The sequence below is a fragment of the Mesitornis unicolor genome, unplaced genomic scaffold (assembly GCF_000695765.1).
Source record: "Mesitornis unicolor isolate BGI_N332 unplaced genomic scaffold, ASM69576v1 scaffold40243, whole genome shotgun sequence".
Taxonomy (NCBI): domain Eukaryota; kingdom Metazoa; phylum Chordata; class Aves; order Mesitornithiformes; family Mesitornithidae; genus Mesitornis; species Mesitornis unicolor.
The window spans coordinates 1-12,940 of record NW_010177386.1 but is presented as its reverse complement, the minus strand read 5'-3'; the positions used below and the strand labels follow the sequence as shown (position 1 = coordinate 12,940).

General features: G+C 36.5%; 1 protein-coding gene across 1 annotated transcript; it reads right to left on the bottom strand.

The window, feature by feature from the left end:
- Positions 1-616: 616 nt before the first annotated feature.
- Positions 617-12,709, bottom strand: LOC104538753 (E3 ubiquitin-protein ligase UBR5-like; the record flags this gene model as incomplete). The annotated part of the gene is made up of 17 exons (XM_010182068.1): positions 617-1,783; positions 2,909-2,994; positions 3,604-3,748; positions 5,152-5,265; positions 5,643-5,798; positions 7,156-7,240; positions 7,493-7,668; positions 8,005-8,065; positions 8,288-8,418; positions 8,703-8,847; positions 9,371-9,482; positions 10,026-10,269; positions 10,537-10,635; positions 10,738-10,858; positions 11,490-11,710; positions 12,324-12,437; positions 12,537-12,709. Coding segments are annotated over 17 exons (2,396 nt in total), but the record flags the coding sequence as incomplete, so codon positions are not given.
- Positions 12,710-12,940: the final 231 nt, after the last annotated feature.

Genomic DNA, 12,940 nt, shown 5'->3' with positions numbered 1-12,940 from the left:
TTGGCAAAGGTGAATCCCACTTGGATTTTGACGGAACATTAGTTTAGCTCTTCCCAACAAAAGGAAGAAAAAAAAATTACTAACATGGACTGGTGGGGTTGGAGAAGCAAGAAGGAAGGAAAACATCACCACCACAAAAGCTCTGAACCTTCAATACTTCTGTCTGCTGAGCTTTCAGAAATCTGCTTTGACACAAAGTAGTTCCTTCCTTTGTTAATCACTTCCTAACCCTCAAAATCTCTCAAGCATTAGGGAAAACTCATCCTAGGTTATGGTCAAAGCCTGCCCACCCCAAAAGCAACCAACCACCTCAAAAGTGAACATACAGTAGAACCCACTACAACGCACCTTGAGAATTTTATTCTAACCTAATTACCTTCAGATTTTTCCAAACAAGCCATTTTCCCTTCAAACCAATTCTGTGAAAAGAAGGGGCTGCCTGGCCTGTTTCATTCAGGATTCTCTGCTAACTGTAAAATGTGGGCTGAGTGTCTTCTGCAGGTCAATTTTTCAGTTACAAAATTCAGATTTTTAATGAACAACTGTGTTTAGTGTATGTTGTTAGCTGAAGTATAAATGGCTAAATAAATAAAAACTATTGTGTCTTCAGTATAACTTGGTATTTTGTCTGTAATTTCTTTATTAAAAAACTGTAACAAGATACTTAAAAAAAGGCTAGATACAAAAGAAGTTAAGCTGCTCACGAACATTAAAGTTTTCCAAAATGTATCTTCAATAATCATGATCTTATAAACATTTTACAGTTACCAGAAAGTGCCCAGGCTGAGTTTACATAGTTAGATAATGTAGTACAAGTGTCGGGTTAGAACTGGTAGTGGAACAATCTCCTGACTGTCTGTTCACTGAAACAGGGATACAAAAATGTTGATTGTGAACTATGAAATACTGTGCATTGGCCTCATCATATGTACAAAAAAAACCCAAAAAACCACTAAAGGTACAGGTTACATGCAAAATATTAGTGATGGTATCTGATGCGCCAGAGTTCAATGCAATCAGAACAAAAATTGCAATGAAAGTGGTTTCATAAGTGAACGATCCCAGCTCTGGGATCTGAGCTGTCAGGAACTTTTTACAAGTTCAATATACATGATACACAACTGCAGCCAACCACAAATTAAACACCATTAAAAAAAGTTAAAATAAAACACAGAACATACTTAATTTTTTATTTCGAAATTCCCTACTCCCTCTGTACAAGAACCTTTGCTGAAACACTTTCCACAAAGGCAGCAGTGAATTTTCAGAACATTTTACATATTTTCCCTCAGCAAAAAGATAAATCACAGTGTAAATTATATTGTTCTGCTGTCATCTTTGGCTGGGGTTAGGCAAAGGAGTTACTGACTAGCAAAATGTTGCAATCACATATTGCCAGTGCTCCTTAGGCCTTTACGTCACAAATTTAGTACAGGAATGTTTGCATTTAATTCTTTAAAGTACCACCAGGGGTATGACAGCATTAACTTTCATAAACTTTTATAGACAAATGGAAAAATCTACAAAACTTAGCTAGTAATATTACACAGCAATACACACTTTTTATACTCTACACAAAACCAAAATTCTTGGTCTTAATGGCGAGTAACAATTTCTGTTTCAAGATCTGCTTAGAGGAATAGAGCGGGACATAAAGGCGAGAAATGCAAGTGTTTGCTGTAGGAAGATGTTGGTCATCTGGTGGTCTTATTGTGATTGACGGCATAGGCTGGAACCCCTCCTCACTGGCAGGCAATGATGGACTTGAGGTCCAAAAGTAAACCTGAAAAAAGAAGATTACATTTAAAATTTTCCTGTACAAAGGTGAAATCCATATTGCCTACATGTTGTGCAGGGACAGGTTAAAGAAGAACTGCATAGTCACAGCAAGCTTCATCGTGCTATATTCTGTTCAATATACCAACAAAACTCGGTGGTCATGCCACATGCTTTTGTAGTACCTTCCTTTTCCTTTCCTCAACTGTTCCCTATGTTATCTGTTTCTGTTAAAACTGATAAAAGCAGCACTCAGAATGATCCTGTATCAACAAATCCTCAGGAAATGAAAGGTCCTCAAATCCATCTGGGAAGATGGCGACTGCCATCAATACAAAATGCATCAGAAATCTCTCACAAACCTGTCAGTGACTACAGAAAAAAGCACCCACCCAGAAAAATGGCAGCAACAGAGAGTATTTGGTTTAATGTCTCAAGTGTGAAATACTGACTTGCAGAGTCACTACCAAAGCATAACCACAGATATTCCTTAACAAATATGCTCTAGATTTCCTGCTTTTCAGATTAGTCCTTGTTTCCTTTCCGCAAACTGTAAAGGAAAGATAGTACCTTAAGTAGTAGGAAGTTCAAATAGTTTTAAGAAGCGTACAATGAATACAATCTACAGGAAAGATTTCCAGAATGAAACCCCTTGAACACTATCTTGTTCTTTCATGCTCCACATCACTTAATACTGAAGGCTTGGAGAAGGAAACAGTGTCGTTACTGAAATCTTACAGAGGACACAGGTGTTGCCCTTGGCGCACACAGAAGTCAGGAGAGTGGCTGATCCAGGAAGAGAACTCAACCTCAAAACCCTGCTAACCCACAACACAGCTGAGTAACCACACTTACTCAGCTTAAGAATGACTGCACAGAGACTAACTGCGCTTCCAAAACAGACCTGAGGATATGGGTAAGGACACACCACGCTTACTTGCAGTTGCAAGAAGGCCTAGGATTCACACTGAGTGTTTCCAGAACTGAAAGTCCAATCAGTCCCTACTACCCTGCTCTGCCATGTTAACTCTTCACATATAAAGTCTCTGCAGGTAAACACAGTTAAAAAGGGTAATGATGCCAAAGTAACTCCAGTTCTTCTGCACATTTCCATTGGGAATGGACAACTTACTAGATCTTGTCTTTCTGTCATACTCATCTTCTCAACTATGGACCAAAACCAACGCTTGAACTGCAAAAGCTTCTCAGCATTTTCTCCTGTGTGAAATAAAAAAATACGTATATATATATAATGCAACTGGGACACCAGACAGTAAATATTAAGAGATCTGTTTTATATGTACTGCAAGCTGGATCTCAGCCACAACCTCATTTATAAAGTCCTGATATTGGAGACATCAGTAATTTCAAAATTAATACACATACTTTTGAATGTTAAGGCTAACTCTGACATACCTCAGTACAACTCCCACCTCTTCCCTCCCAAAAAGCCTAACAACAGCTAAATACCGTTTAAAAAAATATGTTAAGAAATACTAAGACTGCATCCATCACATTCAGTTCTAAGTTAGGTCAGAACTTTTGGAAGGAAGGATACGTGACCAATTATATAATCCTTGCAATTAAACATCGCTTGACAGCAAAACTGGAAAACGTGCTTCCCAATTCCCCCCCCAAGTGAATGGATATATTTTTCAAAGGTATGGAAAAAACACAGTAATAATTTTGTTAGGTCTTTCAGTGACTTATTAACTGATGTCAAACTTGAAGAGGCACTTTAATGCTGATAACTCTACTTCACACAGAAGAAACAGTGTTAAGTTATCCCTGGCAAATCTGTTTCTGAATGAGCAAGTTATTTCATACCTGACTCATCATTGAAAGAGGTAAAGCTGATTAGCATTTGCACATTTACTTCACCACAGCCATTTACCAAAAGTCTGAAATCTTCTGCTGTCAAATCTTCTAATGAATTCTTTGGAAGTACATCCAGGAGACCCTTTCTCATTGCCTTAAGTGAAAACCACAAGATTCACATTATAGCCGTATCACTTTGAGATTTTAAATGCATTACTGAAAAGCTCCACATGAAATTCCTCATTAACCCAAAATCCATTGTTCTCCTAGCTGTTCTTTTCTGCCAGAGCTCTACCATCTGAGATGCAAATTTTCTGAAACAAAGAACTGCACCAGTCTGTTAAACCCTACCTACTATTGCAAAGAATGCAGTAATGGTTTGAAAAAATATGTCACCAAGAGCTGAAATGCCAAAATGTTCAGATACTTTGCTGAGCTATGCTATATCCAATGAGAATTACAGAAGGAAAAAAAAAAAATGTATCTTGCATGTTACTTTTACTTTGCTTCCTCGGACACTCATCTGCCAACTCTGCTTTAAAAATGTTACACACACATGTATTATTTTATATAAATAACACCCTGAAAAGACTGGAAATTCCATTTTCAAAATGAAAGAACATGAATAAAGTTGTTTTAGTGAATTCCAAAATGAATACAAGTGTTATGGTTTTAAAATCCTAAAATAAACAAAAGTCAACCTACTAATATATGCAGACATGAAGACTGTGTAGCTTAGTTCCAGAAACATGTTCTTTCTGTGAGAATTTTGGCCCTACACCACACAGAGGTAATCTAGCAGTCTGCTGGCGTATCTCAGAAGTGCAGCAGGAAACCACAGTCAGCAGAAAGGACCAAGGTTAGATGTAGCATCATATGACAGAGAGTAAGTGGTTCTAAGTACTGGACTTTCGTTAACTCTTTACAAAAATATATTATTCTATAACTTTTATTTTAAAAGGCCTTCAAAACCCAAGGTATTTTAATATAGTTTGGTAGTCAATTGTTCGGTTTCTTGCCAGGCTAGTAAAATAAGAACAAAGTTGTATGCCTCATAACTGATTCCTCCTACTAAAACAAGGACACAATCAAGTCAGAAGTTCAAGGTAATTTATGTAAATATTTTGAGATTTCTTTTTAATTGTTGTTTACAAGGTTAAATAAATAAAATGTGATAGATTATTAGAAAAAAATAGCTGCTAAATACAAAGCAAAAATTCCAAGAGGATACATGCCATTTGAGCTCAAGAAGTGAACCTATATACTTAACCAATAAGATCAAGTTTAAAGAAATTATATTTCATTCTATAAAAAGAGAAACTGCTCATTCATCAGTCTTCACAGTACTGTATAAAACAGCTGTTCAATTACAAAAAAAGGAGAGGATTAAATATTTTTAAATCAAGCTATATTTTTACATCAAGCTGTCAAGACTTCAAAAGAAACCTGATTAGCAATACCATAACGAGGAAAAGAATTAACTGACTGAAATCTTACAGGTATAACAAACAAACAAACAAACACACACCAACCAAAAACACTCCACCAAAGACTTACATGTAGAGGCTGTTCCGCTACTACCAACATTCGGTGTTCTGCATATTTCCGGACATACTCATATACATTCTGAGGAGTGACTGGTATATTTACACCATTGGAAATAAGTTCAACCTATGGCAAGGTAACAATGACCATTTTTAAAAAGAAAAAAAAAAGGAAATTAGATTATTACAACAGCCACAGTATGCTGAACAGTGATTTATCGTTTAAAATCCCCTCTGAAAACAAGCAAAATTTACTACTACAGGTTGGCTTTAGAGACTCTCTAGGATAGACTATGCTATCTGGGCTTTATGATAAGCTCTACATCAACTTCAAGGGAAAAAAACCCCACACTTCAATGTCTAAGGAGAACATTGTATTTGAATTTAGGAAGGGTAAAATGTTACGGCTCTTCATCTGAGAAGAGCATGGATCATGTGTACACTACAACATGGATAAGCTGTTGAATTCTGAGCCCACAGAGACACAGGTTTAGCTGTGCTTACCTGCCCTCCGCCCTCCTCCTTACACAGGTCTATTGCAAAGGCCAAGTCCATTGCTGCAAACACAGCGTCAGCATCTGTACTCTGGGAAGCAAGGATAAGTTGCCGAAGGCTTTCATACATAACTGGGTCAAAAAAAGCAAAGTCATGCCAGTTCACCTATAGAAAAAGATAAATGTTTGTTGAAACATACCACTTGTTTAAGAACATATTCAAAATGATGTGATCTGTGCCTGTCTATGTACCAGCATACAGCAGTGCATAACCCATATAACAAAGCATGCAAACATTTAGAAATTATGGCAGTTAAACTCCTATTTTCGGACGGGTTTTGAAGGTATATTAGAATACTCAACTGAAGTGCATTAGTGGAATGTAAGGATAGACCTGTAAAGCCTTTGTTGCTATTAAGGGCATAGAGCTTATGAAGAAAATTTATAGGGTTTTTTTTTTAAACAAATTCTTCTACACACCACCTAGATCAACAGAGGTTTGATGGAGGTTGACTGAAGTGGGAAACAATTTGCATCAGTACTCTAAAACGGTGAAAGTTTCCCTCCATTTAAACACATACCTAATGGTGCTACATATACATATTTAAACAAATGATGGCCCAGGAGCTGCATACCCCAGTTTCAACAGTTCAAATACCTTGCTGTTTTCTATACTTCTTTGCTTCTTCACTCTATCAGCCTGGAGAGAAAAGTTACCTACTAACTAAAGTAAACCTAACTAAAATGTTCTTTGATGTACCCAACATTTAATTGGAAGGAATACATATTCAAGAAAAACCTGAAGGAAAGCATTAGAAGGGAACCTCTCTTGGAAGATATCAGGGGATATTTGCAGATGTATCTTTCTGCCATTAACCTTTTTTCATTAAAGATGGTATGTATGTTGGATAACTGATTATGTGACCAACATTGTTTTTAACGAAAAGACCAAGAGTAACAAACTTTGGTTTAAGTTTGTTGCATCAGACAGAACTTACGCTGGTGATTACAGCATGAAATATGCAGTACATAGCAAGTGTTTATTGGGGTGGGGAAGCATTTTTGCCAAAAGTTTAGGTAATTATTGCTATGAATTAAATTATCCTGCACCCAAGACAAAATGTTAATTACAATTCAGTTCAATGAATTCCCTCAAGAACTGATGAAAATGCTTTTCAATAAGCTGAGATGCTCTTGCCTAGTACTGTCCAACACTATCTTTCTCTGTCCTCAGTCTCTGGAAGGGAAAAGGGAAGACAGTAAAATGTTTCTGAAGAGAATCAAGGGCTAAATTATTACAAATCATTCTACCTCGGTCAAATACCTGACTTCTAGTACATCTACTCTGTTCAAAATCTGGAAATGAAAAAATAGTACTTCTCAAATTAAATGTAAAGGCATCCTTACAGTTCCAGTATCAACTCTGCTAGTCGATACATGTACATTAGGGAAAAAAAAGCAAGTTTTTTAAAGGTAAGATTTCATGTAATTAAAGGAAATTCAAATTTCTATGTTCAACTTACCTTTCTGCCAAGAAGAACTTTGATTACATGTCTATTCAACGTGATGGGACATAGTTCATTCTGCAACAAGCACAATCCTAGGATTCTGAAAATAAATATTCGGGAAACATTTTGGTATGACAGAAATTACATTGGAGATCTTTCAGCAAACTCACATTAAAAAAATAAAAAATAAAAATCTAAGAATCAGGCTGCAGCTAGCTTTCCAGCCCTATCAATCCCCAAAAGAAGATGGACAGATATAATTTCAAAAAAATATTACCTTCTGTATAAAACTTCCAGATTGTAAAGAAAGGTAAAATGATTTTTTCAGACTATCAAGTTAATAGTGTCATACCTGCCAATGTTTCTGAAACAGTTCAGCCTTGCTTCTGTGTTTTTACCAGGTCTTGGTGTATAAAAACCTCGCTTTCCAGGCTGGTAGAAAAGTGGTGCATTATCATCCCCATCATCGGTATCATCTAATTCCATATCTACTACACTGCGGCTGGAACCATGTCGCTTTCTATTTTCCTGTTTTGAAAGTCAGAATAGCAATTTAAAATAAATTACTTCTAGTTACTGGCACACATCAACAAGCCCTTTGCTACTAAACCCAAAGATTCAAGTTCCATTGGTTAAGAAGTTCCATGATATTTCCTAATGGCAACATTTTAGACTTCTGTGTAATTTACTGCTTAATCTTTTCAAAAGAAAAAAAGAAAGAAAGAAAAAGATAACTCCACAGGATATTTAAACAGAATTCGTCTTGTACAATAAAGGAAGGCTCCAGCAGTTGCTTAACTTTTTAAAATTAACTGATACAACTGGAACTTAAGTAACTTTTTACACTGCGCAACAGTTCATTACCTGCACTTTATCCGAAGAGTCAAGCAATCCAAGATCCAGTATACTGTCTGCACCATTCTCCCTTGACAAGAAAAAACAAGAGGCACATTTAATTTCACAATAAGAAATTGTCATATTCTGAAACCAGACAGATCAGATTAAACCAAAGATGACAGGTCCAAAGAAAACTATCTAGAACAAAGCAAGGAATAAGTCTCACGTGTCAGACTTAGACATAGCACAGTACAAGTGCTTTGGCTACAAAATCAGTTTTCATTTTTTATCTAAATCCTCAATACGTTACCTGCCATGTGCAATAATGAGTTCCATTGCTTCATCAACTCTTGCTCTAAGGGAATCCTCACTAGCCAGTAAGAGCAGCAGCTGAGCAGGAGACAATTCCAACAACATTCCTGTGATTTTACTTGCAAATGCCTAGGGATAAGGAATGACACATCTTACTACTTTCCTCCAGTTCTCTCGTTTTTAAATACAGGTTTATGAAAGTTTTAGTTTTTTAAATATAGAATGCATTATGAGATACCTCCTATGCTAAATGACAAATTACAGAAACAAAATCTTAAGAAAATTCCAAAGAATATAAAAACAGCCTTACAAATACTTTCAGTTATGTTAAATAGTAATGGACAAAGAAATTAATTTTTAAATTTGAAGATGACAAGAACATTGTATCACTAAGTGTATTAGACAAGTCTTACTGGCTGCATTGCTTGCACTCGAGGGTAGAGCCTTTCTCCAAGGGCTTGTCTGTGTGCTGGAAGGGGGTCAGGGTCATCGCTAGGATTTCCTTCTGATGCTGGTCTAAAAGGCCTTGTGTCAATGGAAAGTTGCCTTCTAAAGTCCCTTAAGAAAATTAGAGCAGTTTGTACTCATTTCAGAGGAAACATGCAAAAGTCTTCTGGAATAATGTCATATGTTCATAGATTCAAAATAGCAATAGCTTTTATGCTGGAATAGTACTGATTCTCATAGCTGCTTGGAGAGAATGACTCCAAAACAAAGAATCAAAATGAACCAGAGATTTTAACACTACCAGTATTTTGGATACAGTAACTGGACATGCCACCAACAGCAATACTGTTTCTAAAACTACCTCACAATTTTATTTCAGTACACAAATTTTTACTACTGTTTTAGCAGGAGAAATTTATGGCATATGGTTGAGACAATCTATCAATGTTGAAGTAAGCATAATTATTTTTTAAAGTGTTAAAGTATATATTGAATTTCTAGAATTTACCCTGTAAATTGCTCCTGAAAGCGAGAAAGACAGACATCTTTAATTTGATTAATTTAATTTAAGATAACCAAGGCAATTACTCTATTTGACAAGGTATCTCTAACAAATTAAAAATATATCACTTACCTATCCCTGTCTCTCCGAGAACCAGCTCGTAGGCCACTACTTCTCCGCATTTCTCTCTCTCGCTCCCTTTCCCGATCTCTCTCTCCCCTATTTCGCAATCTCTGCATCAGACCTGAATGGGAAAAAGTCTCATAAGCTTAAACATCTTCGTATTTCTCTCTCCTACTTCAGTTTCAGTGTAAGGAGGACAGTGTTTTGGAAGACAACTTGAAAGACATCAATGAGACAGAACCACTTCACTTACAGTAGCGATCTGGGTTCAGCCAAACTTAAAAAAGGAACCTGAAGTATCTGTACCAACTTACAAAGGCCAAAATACTTCAAGAGTATTTACTTTCAGAAACATTCAAATGTATTTGTGACAAGCCAGATAGAGCAGTCATATTAAAATGTATAAGCTCAAAATGATGCTCAAAAAAGCTGAGAATATCTTACACAGACTCTTGTTTCAAGAAAAAACAAGGGCTTCCCGATTCTGAAAGCAGAAAAAGCACCCATTTCCTTGCCTGAGAGAGGTAACATGCATAATTTTCACAGTTCTTGTGCTGAGCTAATAAGAGAAACCTCTGAGACAAAGCCAAATATTTCAATATTAAAAAAACATCCAAGGCATTTATGAATGTTATCTGTAGATTAACTGTTGTGCATCACTTACTTGTGTGGGTACCCTTGTTGGCATTCTGAATACAATCTAGATTTGGCAGTTTCTCGTTTGACAGAAAAGCCTGTGCAATAGCAGTATAAAAGCTTCGTGCTACACCACTGCCTTCTCCTGGCTCATCCTTAAAAGTAACTTTCACTCTGTGAACAGCCATTGGAGTGGTAGCACACCTGCGACCAAAATGATTGTTGAGCTGCCTCATGGTCTGCTGGATTAAAAGATCTCTGTCTCGATCAACCTAGTAAAAACACAAAAAATACAGTCACCACACAGAGAATTTCAGCTTTACAAGAAGTTTCTGGACACTTTTGTACACTCAGAAAACATCAATTAGACTGAAAAACTACAGAGTAATTGCAACACAGCTCTCACAGTAGTTTAAGATATCTGTTTGCGGACTGTAGATTTGTATCTGAAATACAGCTTCTCCTATCAAGTTACTGCAGTGTGCAATAATTCAACTTTTCATGCAAACAAATTCAGAAGATAAACTAACATTTTTTACCTCCAGCGTTAAATCCCTGGATTGCTGGTTTCTGAGTTTTTCCATCTCCCTGCGGAATTTTGATTCCTTTACTTCAAAGCCACCCAATTCAGTCAAGATCTTAAAATAAACAACAAAAAAAACCACAAAAAACCAAAATCAGTATAATGAGGGAGGTTCACAATTTAGTTTTAAGAGGGAAATACACTGGGAAGTACATACTGATCCAGGCTCTGCACCAACATCTTCCATGAATACTCTACCGAACAGCTCTAAAGAAAGGCGCCAGCGTCCCAGCAACATGTCATGAGATATAACCATGCCCATGAAGCTACACTGTGGCCTGTCACAATGGAAAAAGTGAGACAAGGAAAACAAAGTTAAATTTCAGACACATTTTGTGTACTTTTGCTTCTTCTTACCCTCTGCCTTCAAGTAAGTTGTTTATTTCTGATAAACAACACCACAGTACGGTAAGTTTGTGGACAAAAGAACAAAGCTGCGTAGTTTCAGCTGAAACACAAGTCTTGCTTCCAAAGAGAAATTACTCTCAAAGCTTACAACTTCACTGCTGCATGGAATTCACTGTTATTAGTCTCTCTTCAATCAAGACCTTAATTTTCTAAAGAAAGCTGTAATTCAAAGTGAGGGCAGTTCAATCCCTGACTGCATGAAGCGTGGTCAGTATCAGTTGCCATCGCTGATGGCAAGCTCTCAATTCTAATTTTTAAACTGAGCTACCCAGGCCATCGCAGGTCTGCAGCAAGAAGTCAGGTAGTAAAGGACTTGTAGTACACTTTGCATAGACTTCTTTGAAGACTGTTCAACTGTTCACTTTGAAAGCTACCAAACACAAACTACAAATTCAAACTAAAATAAGTTACCCATTTTAATTTAAAAAGACTTCTCAGAGTCCCAGATATCATTTTAATAGTTCAGTAATATTTCACAGAGTAAATTTTAACTCAAACTACCTGAAAGATGTGAGAGGTGGCCCTTCACTTTCTGTCAATCCTATCTCTGCCAACAAGCTGCTTTTCAGTTGTGCTGCAAGATCGTGAGCTGAAGGCCCTGGCTTTGAGCTCTCAGACTCTTCTGTAGGCACGTTTTGTTCCTCCCCTTCCTTCTTTTGCCGATTTTGCATGCTCATAACATTTTTTAAGTTGGCTGCATAAGACATTTTAGTTGGAAGAACCTAAACAAGGAGAAGTAAAATTTAATTACACTTTTAAAGCCGTCTAGAAATCTTTTTAAGGACAGTTACATATATATACAAATATATATTTATGTCTACACACACATATGTGTGTGTGTGTATATATATATATATATGATTTTTAAACCACACAAAACTGAGCACTGTATTTGACCTTTTAAATCACAATAACCTAAATCATTTCAGGAAAAATGAAAAACCCATTTGCCCACTTTATGCATTTCATATGCTTTTCATTTAATGCTCAGCCTGTAGGCAAGTCAAATCTACTGTGCTATAGGAAGATATGATTTTTTTAAAATCACAAATAATTATATAATTTGCATTTCAAAATTAGCTCAGGATTGTACTGCACCCTTTAAAAATACTGCCTGAAATGTGCTATAAATCAGTAAGCATGAAAGTTCCTAGATAAAAAAATTCAGTATACTTTCCATAAAAAGTCTAAATTTTCACACTTACTGGGCTTTTAAAATTATCATTCTGAAAGCTACTTAAAACTCTCTCTGAAAACATTAAAGTGCCTTTTTAAGGAATGATGGTACTAGTTTAAATTACCCCATTGTTTAAAATAATAAACCTTTAAATCTACCTCAAGGCAGTTTCTATCCACTGTAACTTCCATTAAGCATTTCCCGCTGTTGGCAGAAGATGAATACAGGCCCTGACTTGGTCTACCAAACAGATCTTCTTTGCGAGCATTTGGCTGAAAATTAACAAAAACATTCTGGGTAAATAATATACTTCAGTTAGAAATGAAAAAGCAAACCACAGTTTTCTTTGAGAACACCATCTCTGATGTCACCTGTAAGAGATGGGGCTGGTCTGCCAGGGGGATGGCCTCTGCCAGAGGAACCTCGAAAGGATTGGGTGGAATGCAGCCAAGGAACGTCATGGAGTCCGATCGTCTGAAAAATGGGTGGTTTTGGCCGGTCTCTGCTGGGAGGGAGTCGTCGTCTTTGTCATTGAGCGTAGCACCTAAATATTAGAGAAGATTCCAATTTAATTTTCACAGTTATAAAAGCAAAGGATTTAAAATACCAAAAATTAATATGCCTCCCTTTTAGCTGTCTGACTGGATGAGCAGCAATGCAATCTATCTCTGCAAATTTAACACTTCCAAAGGATGCTTCCACAAAGTCTGTATTTTTATTAAGTTACTTAGTTATTACTAAGTAGTAGTGACCATGAAATGGTGGAGTTCAGGAT